General features: G+C 39.6%; 1 protein-coding gene across 1 annotated transcript in view; it reads right to left on the bottom strand.

Moving 5' to 3' along the window:
• The window catches only part of OPHN1 (oligophrenin 1), a 562,106-nt gene that overhangs the window by 112,947 nt on the left and 429,467 nt on the right, over positions 1 to 19,692 (bottom strand). Inside the window, exons 16-18 of the mRNA XM_049872355.1 lie at positions 10,597 to 10,681; positions 5,302 to 5,360; positions 3,793 to 3,898 (exon numbers count right to left, since the gene is read on the bottom strand). Coding sequence (XP_049728312.1) covers positions 3,793 to 3,898; positions 5,302 to 5,360; positions 10,597 to 10,681 — 250 coding nt within the window. The remainder of the gene's footprint in view (positions 1 to 3,792; positions 3,899 to 5,301; positions 5,361 to 10,596; positions 10,682 to 19,692) is intronic.

Below are 19,692 nucleotides of genomic sequence, written 5' to 3'. Positions count from 1 at the left end.
CATCAGTGGCAGTGCTTTCAAAGCAGGTTCCTGTGTCCTTTTGACATAACCCCATTAGTGTTTAAGCACTTCCTTGCTTTGTGGTACAATTTATTCCAGGCTCACTTTGTACTTTCCTTGTTCCAGACCTGGAATCAGCCATTTCTCTAAAAAGCCCTGGTTCCTTTGTGCAGACAATAATGTTTAGAAACAAAAATCTGGGCACTAGGTGTATTCATTGCTATTTGGGCATAATCACTTTTAAGCCCATTTAGTTAACAAAGGTTTTTGTTGCTGTTTTGTTTTTTTCTTTTAAATCTTGAGTTCATATTGACATTCTCAATTCAACATTAACATTATAGACTTTTTCTATGTCTATTATTTTTTATCTGTATCTCTTTTTCTTACACCATAAATCTTGGCTTTTAATAACATTAATACATTTACTTTTGTGCTTTATTCTTGTGATATATATGTATATGTACATGCATGTATGTTTCAAAATTACAATTGTAATATTACCACTACTAATAAACCTACTGAGTGATGCTTACAACTTCTTTGCAGCTCTTGTTCTTAGACTATATCTCATTAAGGTTGAGTCAGAGGGCTGTGTTGAAAAGTTAGTTGAAAAAATTGTTTTCTCTCTGTGATTATGTCATTAATTGATAAACATATAGATTCATTTGCTCTTGTTTTTGTTCAATTGTAGGGCTTGTGATGTTTTCTTTTTCTTTAATTTTAGTTTTTAGGCTATTTAAAACATTAATATTGCTTAAAAGTCAAAGTTTTTTTTTTTTTAAAGTCAAAACCATATAAGGAGATGGACCTAGAAAAATCTAGCTCTCATCCCTATTCCCTCAACATTATTTACTACCTACTCTCTGTAGTAATCATTTTCATTAGAATATTTTTATAACAGCCTTATTAAAATATATTTTACATATAAAATTCACCCATTTAACATGTACAATTGAACAATTTTAGTATATCACAGAGTTATGGAACCATTATCAGTATTTAACTCTAGAACATTTTCATTACCCTCAAAAGGAACACTGTACCCATTAGCAATCATTCTCCATTCCCTTCCATGTCATTGCCCCCCAGCCCAAGGCAACCATTAATATGTTCTCTGTCTCCATATATTTGCCCATTCTGAACATTTCATATAAGTGGAATCATAAAATATGTGGCCTTTTATGCCTGGCTTCTTTCAGTTGGCATAATGTTTTCAAGGTTCATCCATGCTGTAGTACGTATCAGAACATTATTCCTCTTTCAGGGCTCGATAATATTCCATTGTAGAGATATGCTACATTTTGTTTATCCAGTTATCAGTTGATGGACATTTGGCTTGTTTCACCTTTTGGTTATTATGAATAATGTTGCTAAGAATATTTGCGTACAAGTCTCTGTGTGGACATGTGTTTTCACTTTTCTGGGGTATACACCCAGGAGTGGAATTGCTGGGTCATGTGGTTAACTCTAAGTTTAACCTTTTGAATCAGTTTTTTTTTAATCTACCCTTACTACTGTGCTTCATTTGATAAGAAAACATGTATCTATATTCTGTTATTACCTATTCTTATTTCTCCTTCTTCCTTACAAAAAACAAAGGTAGCATCTTATATACCCTGTTTTACACCTTGCGTTTGATTTTGTTTTACATCCTTGAAATTTGTAGTACATGTTGGAAATAATTACAAAATCAAAATTCATAGAGATCTTCTTCATTCTTTTTTAGTACTGCATAATAAGACATTCTTTGGATATACCATTATTTATTCCACTAGTTCCCTCCTATTGGACATTTGAGTTTTTTTCCAATATTTTTCTATTATAAGTTATGCTGCAATGACAAACCTTGTACATATGTTGTTTTGTATTTGCGGAGGTTTGTTTTTAGAGCAGATGCTTAAGAGCAGTATTGCTGGGTCAAATGGTAACTGAATATGAAGTTTTGTTAGAGATTTCCAAATTCCCCTTCTTATGGACTGAACTGAATTCTCACCAAACAATACATGAGAGTATCTGTTTCTCTAAAATCTCATCAACAGAGAACATAGTCAAGCTTTAGGAATTTTGCCAATAAATGGTATCTCAGTATAGGTTTAGTTTTCATTTTCCTTATTATGAGTGAGCTTGAGTATTTTTTCATATATTTATGGGTATTTTGCCTTTCTAATTCTGTGACCTGTCTGTTCATGTTTCTGACCCCTTTTGTTCTAGGGTTTTAGAGGACAAAGCGTCTTGAAGTAAGGCAGGTGGCCAGCCCCTTTGGTGGATGGAAGCAGGTGCTCTGTCTAGCAGGGTCAGCCTCAATATGCTTGAGCCCTTGGCTCCTGCCACATACACTCACTCTTAGAAAGTCAGAGCTGGATGAGTCCTTTTAGGTTAGCTGGTCCAGCCCCTCATCTTATAGATGACCAAACTGAGGCCCAGAGAGGACAAAGGACTTTCTTAAGGTCACGTAACATATTAGTGATAGAGCTGGGACTTGAACTCAACATCTTTCCCCCTGGGAACCTTCCAGCTTATATGGAAGACATCTCCTGATATTTTAAACTTCTACTGAGATTATCACAAACTACTTTTTGGAGTGAAAATGCCTCTTAATGTTCTCTATTATCCCAAATTGCAAACATTAGTGATAAGTATAAAAGCCATTCTCTTGTTAGTTCTGTGTATTTATCTACGCTCATTCATGCCTGTAATACTCATTTGCTACAGAAAACAAAAAACAAAACCTTAGAATGTCAGAGCTGGATCCGATCATGGAGATAGCTCATACCAAGGGAGAAACTGAAGTCCAGAGACAGAGTGACCAGATTTATCACAGGGGGAGGCTAAGAGGGCCATTTAGCCGAGGGCCCCACATTCACTAAGGGCCTCAATACTAGGTATTTGAGATCCTCTCCAAGTGAGATTAAAACATACCATTGCATTTCTGTAAGTGTACTGATCTTTGTTTTATTAAAATTTAAACTCAAAATATACTACAGTTTTTCTAAGCTTGTTTTAATATTTCCTTAATTTTATATACAAAGAGAGGCCTTAAGAGTGGTCTGCCCACGGTCACCAAGTGAGCTAGTGGCAGAACTGAAACTAGAACCCAGGTTTGTTGACTCCTGGACACAGTGTTTTCTATTGTACCATACTGCTCCCTAAGGATCAGCAGCTAGCCTTTAACAGTCAAGTAAATTCATTTTTATTTACAAAGTTGTACCCTCTGTCCAGGATGCACCACAGTGGGACACAAGTGCCCCCTTCACCCACCCATCTCAGAGCCTGTTACCAGCTCTAGTCTCTGGAATGATGCTGTCTGTTCCTGCCTACCCCATCAGAGCAAGAAGCAGACAAGAATCTTAGCACTGATTCCTATTTCTTGACAGCCTCTTATGTGCCATGCATTTTACCTGTGTTTGTTCTAATCCACATGACAGGCCTGCATGGTAGGCATTACTATGCTCATTTTACAGATGACCAAACAGAGGCTCAGATAGATTTGCCTAAGATTATACAGCTAAATTAGTGGAGCTGAGGTTCAAAACCAGGTTTATCTGACAGCAAAGCCTGTGTTTAGCCCACTCTACCTTGGCATCTCCCCTAAATTGAAACAACTCAGATACATGATGGCTCTGGAGGATATATACAGGCATCAAGGCAAAACCACATTTCTCACAGATCATTCAGCCTGCCCAGGATTAAGCAACTGGGACTTAACAAATTTAGAGGCAGTTTCTCTGCAGTCCGGCCATGTGAGCCAGTAGTCTAATAGGAGTTCTTCCTGTACGCACACAAGTTACTTACTTGACCAAGTGTCTTATAAGAAGTTCCAGCATCTCTCGGTTATTTTCTGGTAGCTTATATACCAGGGAGTGAATAGCTCCCAGTCGGTAATCCAGGTTGTCGGATTCTGAGAGAGAACAGTGAAAGAAATGCTTTGGCTTTCTGGACAATTGGATCAAGCAAAATCTCATACACACCACACACATACACATGCAGACAGATACGGAGACAGAGATAAACAGCAAAAGAGACACAGGAAGACAGAGAGATGAAACTAGATAAATAGGCACAGAGACAAGACGACCAGGAAAGACCAAGAAACAAAAAAAAAAACACAGAGGCAAAGAGAGAGACAGAGAGAAGAAAAGGCAAAGATATAGAAAAAAAAGAAACGAAGAATAGATCTAGAAAAAATGAGGAAAGAGGGGAGGGGAGGGGAGGGGAGGGGAGGGGAGGGGAGGGGAGGGGAGGGGAGGGGAGGGGAGGGGAGGGGAGGGGAGGGGAGGGGAGGGGAGGGGAGGGGAGGGGAGGGGAGGGGAGGGGAGGGGAGGGGAGGGGAGGGGAGGGGAGGGGAGGGGAGGGGAGGGGAGGGGAGGGGAGGGGAGGGGAGGGGAGGGGAGGGGAGGGGAGGGGAGGGGAGGGGAGGGGAGGGGAGGGGAGGGGAGGGGAGGGGAGGGGAGGGAAAACTATTCACATAAAGTCAGAATTTTGGGCACAGCAGTTTGTTCCTGAAGCTCCACAAGGGTTTTCGGCTGTAAACCCTTTCCCATTCAACTTCCTTATGGTGCTGGAAGGTATGCTGCTACCTCTGGGTTCCTGTGAAAATCACCAGGAGAGCCCAGAAATAAAGACTAAATACCCCATCGCCCTGACAAAGACCCATTATGACAACAATTCCTTGAATCTTTCCCGCACATGGCACAGGGCACGATGCAAGCTAAGGGTCATGTGGAGGTAGGGAGGAGGGACCCTCATACAGTGGCCTTGGCCAAGACTTTTAATGCTTGTTCAGCTGCCAGCTTTTGGGGTGATTCTATATGCCTCATTTCCCACCCACCCCTCTACACTAGCCTCAGTTTTCTCAGCTAGAAAATTAGATGCTAGGGCTAAGAGATTAGGAGTAGTGATTCACAACACAACTGAAAAACATTTTGAAAAGGCAAAGTGTTGAAGAAAAGCTGCAACAGCAACTGTAATGGAACCATTTTGCTGTCCCCTGATAATGTGAGTCAACGCTCTTATTCTGATGAAATAGGAAAAATCAATCAATAAAATCTTCACATCTATCACATCCCTCAAGTTGCCCAATTTTCTCCAATTCACTCGACTAACATTGCTTTATGAAAAATAATACAACCCTTGAGTTAGACGAAAAGCAAGAATACTCTCATTTGGCAGTAGGCAAAGTCTATGTATGTATTTTTGTTTTTTCCCCCAATTACTTTCCTTCAAGCAGTTTGCTAGGGCTTATTGCTTTAAATCTTATTAAGAAGGCAGGACAACACAATTACTAGTAACATAAATACTTACTGGCAGCAGAGACCAGTTCTTTGTGCAGTCTATAGGTCATGACAGGTTCAGAAAGATTCCTGAAATTAATGAAGATTGTAAGTTCCTTTGGGGAGGAAGTAGCCAGGCCTTGAATTTACACTTCTGTGGGCAGTAAGGCTGAAGTTACTGAGCTCCATAGTGTAGTGTGACTATAGACATTTTCCTCTTCATTCGAGGCTTTGTCATGGGAATCCAAGTGGCCAAAAATTCAACAGAAGACCTGCAAAAGCATGGGCTAAACCCCTTGCAAAGTCCCCAATTAGCTCTCAAAAGTAAAAGGTAGCACCAACTCAGCCTTCAAAATCCTAAAGCGGACCCACTCTGTATACTACCATGAATATGTTACAATTTGATAATCCCTTAGAGCTTCCAAAGTACATTTGCATCCATACTCCCATTTGATCCTTCCAATGATGCTGTGAGGCAGCATAGTTACTCACATTGTCATTTAATGAAGGAGGAAAGTGAGACTCGAATAGGTTTTGTCATTTAGTCAAAAAAAATATTGGCTGAGTACTGTATTCATTCATTCATACAGAGATGAATAAGACAAAGTCCAAAGCTCCAAGGAGCTAATAGTCTAGTTGAGGACAGTGTAATGCAGTGGGACGACTGCAATGTAGTAGTTGTTGCAATGTAATCTGATGCTAAAATAAAGGTACACAGTGGCTAGGAGGAAGGAATTGATCTACTACTACTACTACAGCTAATACTACTACCACTACTAATAACAATAGTAAATCCTTTACTCTTATAAGTGATTTACGTGTATCTACTCATTTAATCCTCACAGCACCACTATGGGAGGTACTTCATTATCCCCATTTTATAGATGAGGAAATTGCGGCCCAGAGAAGTTAAATAACTCATCCAAGAACACATGGCTAGTAAATGGCAGAACCAGGCAGTCTGTCTCCAGGGTTCATACTATGCTATACTGCCTGCCACTGTTACTATTATAGTAATCTGGGTGAGAGACAATAGAGGCCTAAACAGAAATAGTGGCATTAGGGATAAAAAGTAAATGTGAAGAGAGTGATTTAAAAGATAGTAAATGCAGAAGTCCTTCATTGGTTGTGTATGATGGTGGGGAAAGAGAAATCTGGTTCAGGTGACTAGACAGAATAGGAAGTGGTTTAGAGAGAGGAAGATGCTGGGTCAGAGGAGCCTCTGGGGTACCAAAGGGGGGATGTCTATTAGGAAGCTGGATGCAGGTCACTTCCAGGCCTGAGAAGCAGATGTGAAATCATCAGTCTAGGCCCAGGCTCAAGCCCACTGCTGTCGAGTCAATTCCAACTCATAGAAACCTTGTAGGATGGTGGAGAACTGCCCTATAGGGTTTCCAAGGCCATAAATCTTTACGGAAACAGACTGCTGCATTTTTCTCCCACAAAGTAGCTGATGGGTTCAAACTGTCGACCTTTTGGTTATTAGCCAAGTGCTTAACCACTGCACCACCAAAGGTCCTATCAGTCTAGGTAACCAAAAAAAATCAAACCAAACCCAGTGCCGTTGAGTTGATTCTGACTCATAGTGACCCTACAGGACAGAGTAGAACTGCCTCAGAGAGTTTCCAAGGAGTGCCTGGTGGATTTGAACTGCCGGCCCTTTGGTTAGCAGCCGTAGCACTTAACCACTACGCCACCAGGGTTTCCAATCCGTCTAGGAGGGTGGTTAAAACCATGAGAGCAAATGCCACTGCTCAAAGAAGGATGGCAAACGACAGCCAAACAGCTACATGAGGCCTTACAACATTTTTTGCTTGTCCAGCACAGTGTTTAAAAAAAGAAATGGAATCAGTTACCAAAATATAAATAATTGAGATATTTCACATAAAAATCCATGTTCCCTGCTTCTCTTCCCGCTTCAATTAGACCCATATGGCTTTTTGTAGAAGTAAGGAAAATTGCTGTTTTGTTGTAAACAAAGGGATTACTATCCAAATAAAGGTCCACAAGGCAATGTGCTTAATATGCAAATAGCCTACTTCACTCATTTATATTTCTTGGTAGCACAGTGTTTAAGAGCTTGGCTGCTTACCAAAAGGCTGGCAGCTCAAATCCACCAGCCACTCCTTGGAAATGCTATGGGGCACTTCTGCTCTGTCCTATAGGGTCGATATAAGTGGGAATCGACTTGACAGCAAAGGGAAACGGGGTAGATATTTGAGTTTTCAATTCCTCTGGTGTACTGAAAAAAGAAGACAGCCTTGGGAAACACCAGGCAAAAAGCCCATATAGGAGACTTCTAAAAAATGGCCAAAGAAGTAAGAGAAAAATTAAAAGTAAGTGATTATCACAGATTCCAAAAGAGTAGAAAGTTTCAAGAAGAAAGGCTTAAGAGTTTCAAATGCTACAAAAAGATCAAGTAAGGTAAAGACTAATAATTGCCCATTGTGTTTAGCATTGAGGGAGTTACTCCTGATCTTGGCAAGAGCAGCTTCAGGGGAGCAATGGGGGCGAGAGTCAGACTGCAATGGGTTGAAGAGTAATCTGGGAGGTTAATAAGTAGAGCAGGAAGAGTGTATTACTTAATCCAGAAGTTTGGCTGGGAAGTGGTGGAGTATCTTTCTCATTAGGCAATCTTGTCTAAGCTCCTGGTTCCAACTAACTACACTGTCAATAATTCCCAATATTTTAGCTCAAGCCCAGAACTCTTTCCTGAGTTGCAGACCCATATATCCAATTGCCTGCTTAACATCTTGCCCTGATTTCCTCAAAGGCACCTAAACTTGACATATCCAAAACCCAATTTATTGTCTTTCTCTAATCTGGTCTTCCTGAGTTCCCCAATGGGCCAGAAACCTGGAAGTCATTCTTTTATTTCCCTCTCTTCCATCTTCACATCCAATTCACCAAGAGTTTCACTTGCTAAATGTCTCTTGAATATGCTTATTTCTACCCATCTCCACTGTTATTACCCTAGACCAGGCAGGAACATCATCTCTTGCCTGGATCACAGCAATAGTCTACTAATTGGTTTCCACCTGTACCCATTTTGCCTCCCTCTAATCTGAACTTTATATTATTTTTTTTCAAAATGCAAAGTTCATCATGTAACCCTTCCCTTCTGCTTAAAATCCTTAAACATATTCCCCATTCTTTTTAACATAAATCCAGACTCCAATCTTTGAAATGCCCTCCAAGACCCTGTATGATCTGGCCCCTAAATACTTCTCCCTCCCTCTCTGCACCCTATATTCCACCAATACTTGTTCATCTAGTTTCTCGAAGGGGCCTTCCTCTGTCTGAAACCCTCCCCTCCCTAGTTAATTCCAAATCATACTTACAGTTCAAACAACCAATCAAAATAGGTCAGGGCCTGTTATATGCTTTCGTAGCAACTTGTAACTTCCTTTCAGAAAACTTGTATGATTCTTTATCTTTTGTCTGTCTCTTACACTGGACTATATACTCCTTAAGGTCAGAGACCATATCTGCTCACAACTGTGTGCCTATTGCCTAGCACCATGCCTGACATTGTGTAGGCTCTCAGAAAATGCTTATCAATTGGTTAAGTGAATGGTAGAATGAATGAAAGGAGACACGGGGTGAAGAAGATGTGCACTGCTGGGGCAAAATTATACTGAGAGGAAAAAGCCAGTTGAATGAGAGAGGATGAAGATACAGGAGAGAGAAGGGATGATTTTTAGAGTACATTTCTGGACATGATGGGGATGAAGGGTGAGATAGGAGCCTAGAACACAAAAGGAGACCCACTCTGAAAACACTGATATCTTCCGTGGGTAAGAATCTTAAGGACAAACATCTCAAATTGGGGGTGCAGCCCACTCATACTTTCAGGCTTAGTCTTCCCATTTTTCAAAGGGGCCAACTGCTTATTATGGGATGAGCTGGGCAAGAAGTAATGGAGGGCGAAACTTAACCTATATAAACCTTTGAAAAATTTATACCTTTGAACTAGGCTAGAGACATGGAACCACTTCCACCACTCCCATCATCATGAGTCTTCTCAAAGTATATATAGCAGATTGTTCTCTGTCTTCACTATATTGCTCAAGCAACCTCAGGGAAGCCTCAGCCCCTTGGGGGTGGGGAATAAGTGAAGAGGATGGCCCAATACCAGTGGCCTTACAAGTCAGAAACACCTAGGTTTAAACAATACTAGCTGTGTAACCTTGGATATTACTTCACTGAGGTGAGGTGATGCACCTCAATTTCCTCATCTATAAAATGAGTACAGTACCACCTACCTTATATGGTTAATGGACAAAAAAAGTGTCATCAATGTAAGCAACTAGCACAGTGCCTAGCACAGAGTAAGCCCTTCAATAACAGTTCCTTTCTTTCTTGGTAGATGTAGGAGAAATACTACTAGAAAGAGCATTCATGTTTATGTAAAGCTCTCAGATGATGCTACAGCGGAAGGTCATCTAACTGTAAGATGTGGGGCCCAATCTATTCTGCATTAATGATGTTTTCCAGAGTTTAGATCTCTATCTTAATGCTTAAAAAGCACAATAATTGAAAAAGAAGACATTTTAGCACATAAAGTATGGTACATACTAAAGGGCATAAAAAAAAAACAAAAACATAAAGAATGATAAGAAATGAATGAGTTTAAAAAATATATATCTCTCAAAAGCCTTTTGTATAATAGTATAAGCTTATGGCAATAAACTGAAAAATACATTCATCATTATTGTGTTTATTCACAAAACTACCTAGGTTTATATCCCTAAATGTTGTTAGTAAGTTAACTTTTTTTTTTTCCCTAATGCTGCCACTTCATTCAGTGCCAACATTTTATGGTTGTATTTTCTTTTCTTGGTTTTTATTTCTATTACATGGATAAAGGTATGAGATATAAAACACACATACTACTTCTGTCCAAGTGCAATTTAATATTTCACAATGGTTGTTATTCAACAAAATATGTTATATAACACTGAACTGTTACAACGCATGATTTCACTAATGAGAACATCATGGCATCACTCTATGCACCATGGCAAAAATTCTTCAATTATTTCAAAGACATAATTTTAAATCATCTTCTTTAAAAGTCTTTTTCAATAGCAATGCTATTGTTTTAATGCTTCGCTTGCTTCAATTCCCAATTTTTAGTTTTTTTTAAAAAGTCATCCAATACACATTCTTCTGTGATAGAAATCCTCTTTGCTCTTTTTTTTATTCTTTTTTCTCTAGCAATCCTATCCAACCTCCTGAAACTGGGATCGCATTAACTCCTATCTCCCCCCAGACAAATTTCATCAGCTATGAAAAGCAGAGCCTCAAATCAACGCAGACATACCTGAGGTAGAATTTCAAGGAGCTGGTGATTGTCTTAATGTCCCAGTCACTATTATGAAAATCAACATCTCCTGGGCATTTGGGATCTAGGAAAAGGAAAAATAAAAAATAAAAACAAGAAAAAAAACCAATCCTTCAGACGAGCTTACTTTTTACCCCTTTTAAAAAAAGAAAAACAAAGTACATTAATTAAGAGGTAGGTACTCTAAGCCAGTTTCTAAGAGATGAACACTTTACAAAAAATGAATCTTTGATGTCTCAAAAATTTCCTTTCCCCATCAGCAAGATCAATTATCCTTCCACTGTAGGAGTGACAATGGGTGAGACAAAACACACAAAATGGTAGAGAATGGTTGCAGATATTGACCATGGCCAGAACCTGTATTCTGTTCTTTGGCTGTTGATTGCTTCTTGCAGTTATTGACTGTGTTTGGACCTGTGCTGCTTATTGAACGCACAAGGAAGATTAGTATTAGCATAATGCGGTCATTTCAGCTTCTCTCTTGCAACACAACTGAACATATTCCTGGAGTTTGTGTTCATTAATGGTTTAGAAAGTTTGTGTCCATTAGTGGTTTAAAAACTATCAGCTGGGGAGAGGTGGCAATCAATCAATCAATAAAACTGGCAATGGTAGTAAAATAATCAGTCATGTTAAAATAGCTAAGATTAAAACTGCCAAGTTCAAATTCTTGCAAAGTAAAAATAATCATATAAAAAAATACACCTGTATTCAGCTCCTTATTTTCAGTGCCTTGCAGCGCCATCCAGAAGGTATGCAACAAAAGTTTCAGTTAAATCATGAATGAATGCATAAACGACAGAGTTAGAGGGTCAAATAGTAAGCGGCGTTATATGTCAGAGTTTCTCAAAGTGTAGCACTGGATGCACATTTTCTTTGTTTAAATAATTATGCATTTTGCATTTGAACACTATAATCAGCACTTCAGACTGTTTCAAGAACATCATTGCTTAGATGAGACAAAAAATACAGTGGATTTATTTGTATACGAAACAATTCAGTAAATAGTAGAACAGGTGGTACACAGATACAGTAAAGATTATTGATATGGTTAAAAAGTGACTGAAGTTTGGGAACAATGGATTTGAAGGCAGGGAGAACAGTTAGGAGGTGATTGTAATTGTCCAGATGAGAGATAATGAGACATGAAACTAAGGCAGTAGCAGTAAAAATGAGAAGGGAGTAGATTAAAAAAAAAAAAAAAAAGGAGGTAAAATTGGTTAGACTTGGTGGCTGATTAAATGTGAGGTCATAGGTAAGAAAAGCCAAGAACTCTGTATGTCTGTGTAGGAGTCTAGATTGACAGTGGTATTACCAACCAAGATAGGGAATATAGGAAGAGGAGCATCCCTGCTGTTGGTGGTTGTTTTGTTTTGTTTGGGTGTTGAGGGTTGGGTGGAGAGAAGATTAATGAGCTCAGTCTTAGGCTTGTGATGTCTGTAGGTCACCTAGGTGGAGGTGACAAGCCTGGATGTAGTTATCAGGACTGGATTGGAGCTAGAGATAAAAATTGAGGAGCTACTGGCAGAGTTAAAATCATATGATGAGCTCATCAAGAGAATATTTGTAGAATAGGAAGAGAAGTCTGTGAACAGAACCTTGGGGAACAACATGTTTAAGGGATAAGTGGAAGAAAAGGAACCTGAGAAGGAGGCTGGAAGGAAGAGAGAAAAGAAATGTGTTATAGAAACTCATGAAGGAGAAAGTTTCAGGTGCATGTTAAATAACAAATATAGCAGAGTCCAAGTAAGGCAAAGACTGAGAAATGCTCACTGAAGCAAATGAGTATTCCCAACACGCACTGTGTAGGAATAGAAACAAAAAGTTAATGGATTAAGGAATGAAGATGTGAGGGAGTCAGTGTAGACCAGTTCTCACATTTTAATGTGCATGCAAATCACCTGGGGATTTTGTTAAAATGCAGGTTCTTATTCAGTAAGTCTGTAAAGGGGCTGGAGATTCTGTACTTCTACCAAGTTCATTGGTGATGCTGATGTTGCTGGTACCCAGGCCACACTTCAAATAACTAGTGGTGGAGACTGCACTTTCTAGTGGCTTGGCTGGAATGGAAGGACAAAGGATAGAGCAGAATAGCCAGATAGGCATGTAAGGTCAAAGATTCTTTTTTTTCTTTTACATTTACATAGGCTTGAGCATGATCATAGGCTGTGGGGAGAGCCAACAGAGGAAGCAGTTAAAATACAGGTGAGTAAGAGGATAATTGATGGTGTGAGATTTACATGGAAGAAAGAAAGGATGGCCTCAACAGCAAGACTGGAAGAATTAGCACAGAGCAGAAGAAGTTGGCTTCTCATTCTGAGGCTATGGGAAGCTTACACCTGATGTACCTGATGGCCTGTATTTTCTCAGTCAGTTAAGAGGTGAGATCACCAGCCAGTAGCAGGGGAGTGTTTTTGAGGTTGGAAAAAGGTTTGAGGAGAGTGGCCAAAGTTTGGATCTACATTTAGGAAAATTGAAAGATAGAAGAAAAATCACTAGGGGCACTGAAAAAAATGAGGGGATGATAATACTGAGAATCTACTGAGACTAAGACCCATGATTTTCTGGTGGACCCAATAGAAACAGGTGATGCTCCGCAGCAGGGCTTCTAGTAGACACGATAAGTGCAGATTCTGAATTGATGGTTGGTCTAGCAAAATAATAAAAATAATGAAAGTAACCACTAACATATAGCACTTGCTCAGTGTCTGGCTGATATTTGTATTGCTGAGCACTTTACATATATTAATTCATTTAAACCATGAACTTCCCTATGAGAGGATACTATTATTATCTCTATTTTCCAGATGAGGAAATTGAAGCAAGAAAGTCTAAGCAGCTGGCCCAAGGTTACACCGGTAATAAGTGGTTTAATTGGGATTAGAACCTTGATAGTCGGCCTTCGGAGTCCATGTTCTTAACCTCTCCTAGCAAAGACAATGATGTAATTAAGAGATAAGAAATCTAGATGAGTGACAGAGCTAGAAGACTAAGCAGAATAAGATCCCGGAATTCCAGATATCAGGGATGGAGCACATCCAAGTGAAGACAAGTGACTTCCTGAAATGGAGTGGACAAAGTATCACTGGAGTTGAAGATGTCAAGGAACCATAAAGACTAGGAAATTGAAGTGAAGGTAGGAAATTGAAGTGAAGGTGCACAAAGACACTGATGTCTCTGAGGATGATAACAAGGGTTGGGGTGGAGAGACATCTTCTAAGCCAGGTAACAAAGACTTGGTGACTGTGGGGGAGTGGCCTGGAAACTAACAAACAATGGTTCCAAGAAGGTGTAAAAGATGAGCCAAAAGGTGGGAGTATGGAGATGGAGGAATAACAAACATTGATTGAGTCCCAGACACTACGCTAAGTACTTTATAGGAATTCTTTTTTCTTATGTAATCTTCACGGCAACCCAATGGAGCAGTACTGATACCTTCCGCATTTTACAGATGAAAAAAATCAAGGGTCAGAAAGGTAAATTCACTTTCTTAACGCTACATGACTTATAAGTAACAGAAGCAGAACTTGAATCCAATCAGCTTGTCCCCAGGGTCTTCTCACTTAGCACCTCCATACACTGATGCTCGAATATGATAATCTGGACAAGGTAGTGAAGACTACACCTCAGGGCTCAGTGGTATGTCAAATGTAGAAGAACAGCATTAGTATGAAAGGGCTGCAGGGGAACTGATGTCAATAAACAAATGTGATATGGCTATCCATCTAACAGTACCTGTTCAGTTCAACTCTTTAGCAAATGGACAGTGAGCACCTACTTTAATGTGCCAGGAATACCACCAGAAGCTGTGTTTACAAAGATGAGTAAGGCACTCATTCTACCTTTGAGGAACTCGCTATTTAAGATAGATAAATAATGCATAATACAATTGTAAGTACAATAAAAATAATATGCACAATATACAGAAGTAATAAAAAAACCCACTGCTGTCAAGTTGATTCCGACTCATAGCGACCCTATAGGACAGAGTAGAACTGCCTCATTAGAGTTTCCAAAGAGCGTCTGGTGGATTTGAACTGCCGACCTTCTGGTTAGCAGCCGTTGCACTTAACCACTGTTCCACCAGGGTTTCCACAGAAGTAACATAGATAGGGAAAAAACTCCCCAGAAGAGTCAGTATAAGACTCACCTGAGTTTTAAAAGATGGACTGAGATTTCTCTAGGTGCACAAGTGCACATTTTCTAAACAGATGTATGGAGAGCATGGCGTGTTTGGGAAACCACCAGGAACTGGGGATCATTGGAACATTAAGATTAAATGGGAGTGGCAAGAGATGAAGGTGAGCAGGTATACAAGAGTCAGATAATGAAGGACCTTAAGTGCAACGCTCAGGAGATGGGGCTTTAGCCCTCAGGAGGGAAATATGGACAGAGTCATGTGTGATTTTAAAAGATCACTCTGGGTGAGGGGTGTCATGTTGTTTGAGGAGGGCCAGTCCTGATGGTAGGGAGACCAGTTTGTAGGAGGGCCAGTCCTGATGGTAGGGAGACCAGTTTGTAGGCTACTTCACCAGTCCATGGAGAGCTGATTGATGGCAGCCAAAACAAGAGAAGTGGTACTGGAGAAGAGTGATGGGATTTGAGAGATATTTAGAAAGTAAAACTGACAAGACATGGGGATTCTTTTCTTATGGAGGGGGTAAGAGAAAAGAGATTCTATTCGGTGTAGACTGACATAGTGGCTACCCCAAAACTTTGAGGGTTTTATTAAATAAATCAAAAAGTCCAAAACTGAATCCCTCATATTTCCCATTGACACCTGATTCTCTTGCAGCCTTCCCCATCTCAGACAGTGGGAACGCCAACCTTCCTTTAGCTCAGGCCAAAATCTCTGTAGTCATTCTTTACTCCTTTCTTTTTCTTATAACCCACATCTTGACCAACATCAAATCCTGTTGTCTTCTACCTTCAAAATATATCCAGAACCTGATTATTTCTCACTATACTTATTAAATCTGTATGCTGAGCAAATAATCTGAGAATCTGGACTATATGAAGAAGAACGTGACATCAAGATTGGAGGAAGCCTGTGATATGCAGATGACACAACCTTGATTGCTGAAAGTGAAGAAAACTTAAAGCATTTACTGATGAAGATCAAAGACTATAGCCTTCAGTCTGCATTACACTTCAACATAAAGAAAACAAAAATCTTCACAACTGTACCAATAAGCTACATCATGATAAATGGAGAAAATACTGAAGTTGTCAAGGATTTCACTTTACTTGGATCAACAATCAATGCCCATGAAGGTCCCCGGGTGTCGCAAATGGCTTGCGCTTGGCTGCTAACCAAAAGCTTGGCAGTTCAAACCCACCAGGGGCACCACACGAGAAACAGACCTGGAGATCTTCTTTTGTAAAGATTACGGGCAAGAAAACCCTATGGAACAGTTCTACTCTGTAACACATGGGGTCTCCTAAGTCACGAATCAACAAGAACAAAGTCAACAACAAAAACAATCAATGTCCATGGAAGCAGAACTCAACAAATCAAAGGATGCATTGCAGTAGGAAAATCTGCTACAAAAGTCCTCTTTAAAATCTTAAAAAGCAAAGATGTCACTTAGATGGATAAGGTGTGCCTGACCCAAGCCATGTGCATGTGAAAGCTGGACAATGAAAAAAGAAGACTGAAAAAGAATTGATGTATTTGAATTATGGTGTTGGTGAAGAATATTTCATATACTATGGACTGCCAGAAGAATGAACAAATCTGTCTTGGAGGAAGTACAGCCAGAATGCTCCTTAGAAGCGAGGATGGTGATACTTTGTCTCACTTACTTTGGACATGTTATCAGGAGGGACCAATCCCTGGAGAAGTACATCATGCTTGGTAAAGTAGAGGGTCAGGGAAAAAGAGAAAGACCCTCAACGAGGTGGATTGGCTGCAACAATGGGTTCAAACATACCTACTACTGTGAGGATGGTGTAGGACCAGGCAATTTTTCGTTCTGTTATACATAAGGTTGCTGAGTTGGAACCAACTTCATGGCACCTAACAACAATGATATCCCCTGCTACCAAAATTACTACAACAAATTCCTAAATGGTTTTTCAGCTTCTGCCCTTGTCCCACTACATTCTGTTCTCCACACAGCAGTCAGAATGATACTGTTAAAACATATGTCAGATTATGTAACTCTTTACTTAAAATCTTCAAATGGTCTCATTCATAATTAAAGTAAAAATCCTTAAAATCACCTCCAGGACCCTACATGATCTGTATCCCTTCCCTCTCCCTTATCTCTCTGACCTCATCTGCTACTACTCTCCCATCTCTCACTGCCCTCCAGACACCCTGACCTTCTCATTGTTCCTCAAACACACCAAGAATGTTCCCCCCTCAGGGCCTTTGCACCTGCTGTTCCCTCTGCTCAGAATGTTCTTTCCCTCAGATATCGGCATGGTTCATTCACTCTCACCTTCAAGTCTCTACTAAAATGACACCTTCTTGGCCATGTCTTCCCTAGTAACATTATCTAAACACATTATCATGAAACCCCTATATTCCTTACCACCTTTCCTTCTTTACTTTTCACCTTAGCACTTATCACTGTCTTGCATACTATATATTTTGCACTAGAATGTCAGCTCCATGAGGACAGAGACCTTGTTAAACACCTCTATATCCCCAGCACCTAGAACAGTGGAAAGCATATAATAGATGCTCAATAAATATTTGTTGAATAAATATGTAATAGGAGGAAACGGCATCTCAAACTGGGGGGCCACAGGAATAGGCATTTGACCAGCAATTAATTGGTGATATTAATTCTGCTAAAGAAAGTACTTGCCAACCAAATGAGGGTAGTAAGTACAAAACAAAAAAATAAAATGCAAAAAGTTGACATTAGATATACCATATTTGTACGTGTGCATTGATTATTACACAGAGAGGCCAGGAGACATTCCATCTAAAGAGCAGAAGCAATGTGATGACTAGATACATTCTCCATTGCATGGTAATTATTTCATAAGGTTCTCCTACTACCCTTGATCTCAATATGTGTTTCCCAAACAACTTCTGGATTACCAATTCTCAGGTACCCTGCTTTGTACCACTGCTGTGTATACATGCTTGCCATCTCCTATACTGTATATTTCCCAGCTTCTCCAGTGAATCTGTTATAACCTTGTTCTCCAGAAGAATTTCTGGCACATACTAAGTAAGCTCCATCCTTTTGGAATGGGGGAAGGCCAAGAAGCCATGCTAGGGGAACCAGCATTTCAGTTGCTAGTATTAGAAAGGTATCTTCCTAGGTAAATTGATAATTGGTACAGGTGGTCCCTGACTTATGACAGGGTTGCATTCTGATGACTCCGTTGTAAGTTGGTTCTGATGTAAATCGAATACTTCTTTTTTTTTTTTAGTTTTCCTTACTACTGCCGTTTCATATCAGTATCTTTATAAATCCTATCTTTATTTGAACAATAAATTATAACATTGAACATCTTCAAGTGAACATCTGAGAATGACATCAGCAAATTACACACCACAACATTGTATGTAGTATATATTACTAAAAACGATAAGATGTATAAAAAACCCAGATGGTCATAAGTACAGTTTATTGTAACTCGATTATGTCATAAGTTATACCACAGCCTTATTTGAGTAAAATCTAGGCTCTTCCCAAGGCCTGTTCCAATCTCAGTGGAAGCAGAGTGGCCATCAATTCAGCCATTTGTCCCGTTTAGGTTCCTTAACATTCACAAGGGGGTGTCCACGCCAACTTCAGCTCAGTTGATTGTAAAGCATACAGGTATGCATGTAACCAACCAGATTCTGATTTCCACATTCCAGTACTTCTCAGAGAATGCAAATCTCAGCTTTCTATTGCCTAATGCTATATACATTTTAGTGACAAGACAGTATTCATAAAGAATTGTCTGAAGAACACACAGTCCTCTGGGTTGGTCTCTAAACCGTTCTTTTCCACCCCAAAACACTGGATATTGTGGTTCGTCACAGCAGTAATTGTTGGATGTGATGTTTCTCTTATTTACTCATTTGGACCTGAAAATTCTGTGAAAGGACCCAAATCAATATCCGACAAACTCAAACTTAACTCCTGCTTGTCTGTAATCCAATAGAAAGAACCAGCTGAAAAGTTAGTCCAAAGAAGGGAAACACTCTGAAGAATCAGAAAACAGCCATCCTTCTGAAAATACATGTACTATGACAAATAAAAGGTTTTAGAACTTTGCTGATGTAAGTTGTCAACATGATTAAAGGTGGCTACAATGATACACAAATAGTAAGGAAGGATAAAAATTCTTCTTAGCCTAGGAATAGAAGGATATGGCGTAGTAGTTAAGAGTTTGGCTGCTAACCAAAAGGTCGGCAGTTTGAATCCACCAGGTGTTCTTTGAAAACCCTGTGGGGCAGTTCTATCCAGTCCTATAGGGTTGCTATGAGTCAGAATCGACTCGATGGCAATGGGTTTGGTTCTGGTTTTCCTTAATCTAATAAGGATCTACAGTAGTTTACTGGTAAATGATTAATAACCAAGTAGGCAGTGGGAGGAGGTGTCTTGATTTGTAGCATTTTCCAATTTATGTGGTGTAAAATACTTCCACCATGGCTGATTTAAAGCTATTCACATGTCATTAAACGTGGAGGTGGGAAGAGATGTGCACAAAAAGCTCTACGTTGCCTTCAGCACACCATTGAACATCTCAAGCAATCGGTTGATATTATTAATGGTAAAACACTAGAAACTTAAAACCAGAAACCAGAAAAGGATGCCTGATATTACTTATCAATGGTTCTCAAACCTAGTTCCTAGAAACATCTGAGAAGCTCTGAAAAATGACGATGCCCAGGTTCCATCCTATATCAATTAAATCAGAATCTCTATAGGTGAGTCTTGGGAATTTTTAAACTTTCCAGGTGATTTAATGAAAAGCAAGGGCAATGAAACACCAGGCTATCTAATGCAATTAAAGAAGAATGAGAAAAATTAAAGTTGTTGGAAATGAGATAGAGTAATCAATATTTACCTATAACTGTGTACTTGAAAAAACCAAGAGAAGCAATTGAAAAATTGT

This window comes from Elephas maximus, chromosome X, assembly GCF_024166365.1.
Source record: "Elephas maximus indicus isolate mEleMax1 chromosome X, mEleMax1 primary haplotype, whole genome shotgun sequence".
Classification (NCBI taxonomy): domain Eukaryota; kingdom Metazoa; phylum Chordata; class Mammalia; order Proboscidea; family Elephantidae; genus Elephas; species Elephas maximus.
The sequence above is the reverse complement of the archived record's forward strand: the minus strand, read 5'-3'. Positions and strand labels throughout refer to the sequence as shown.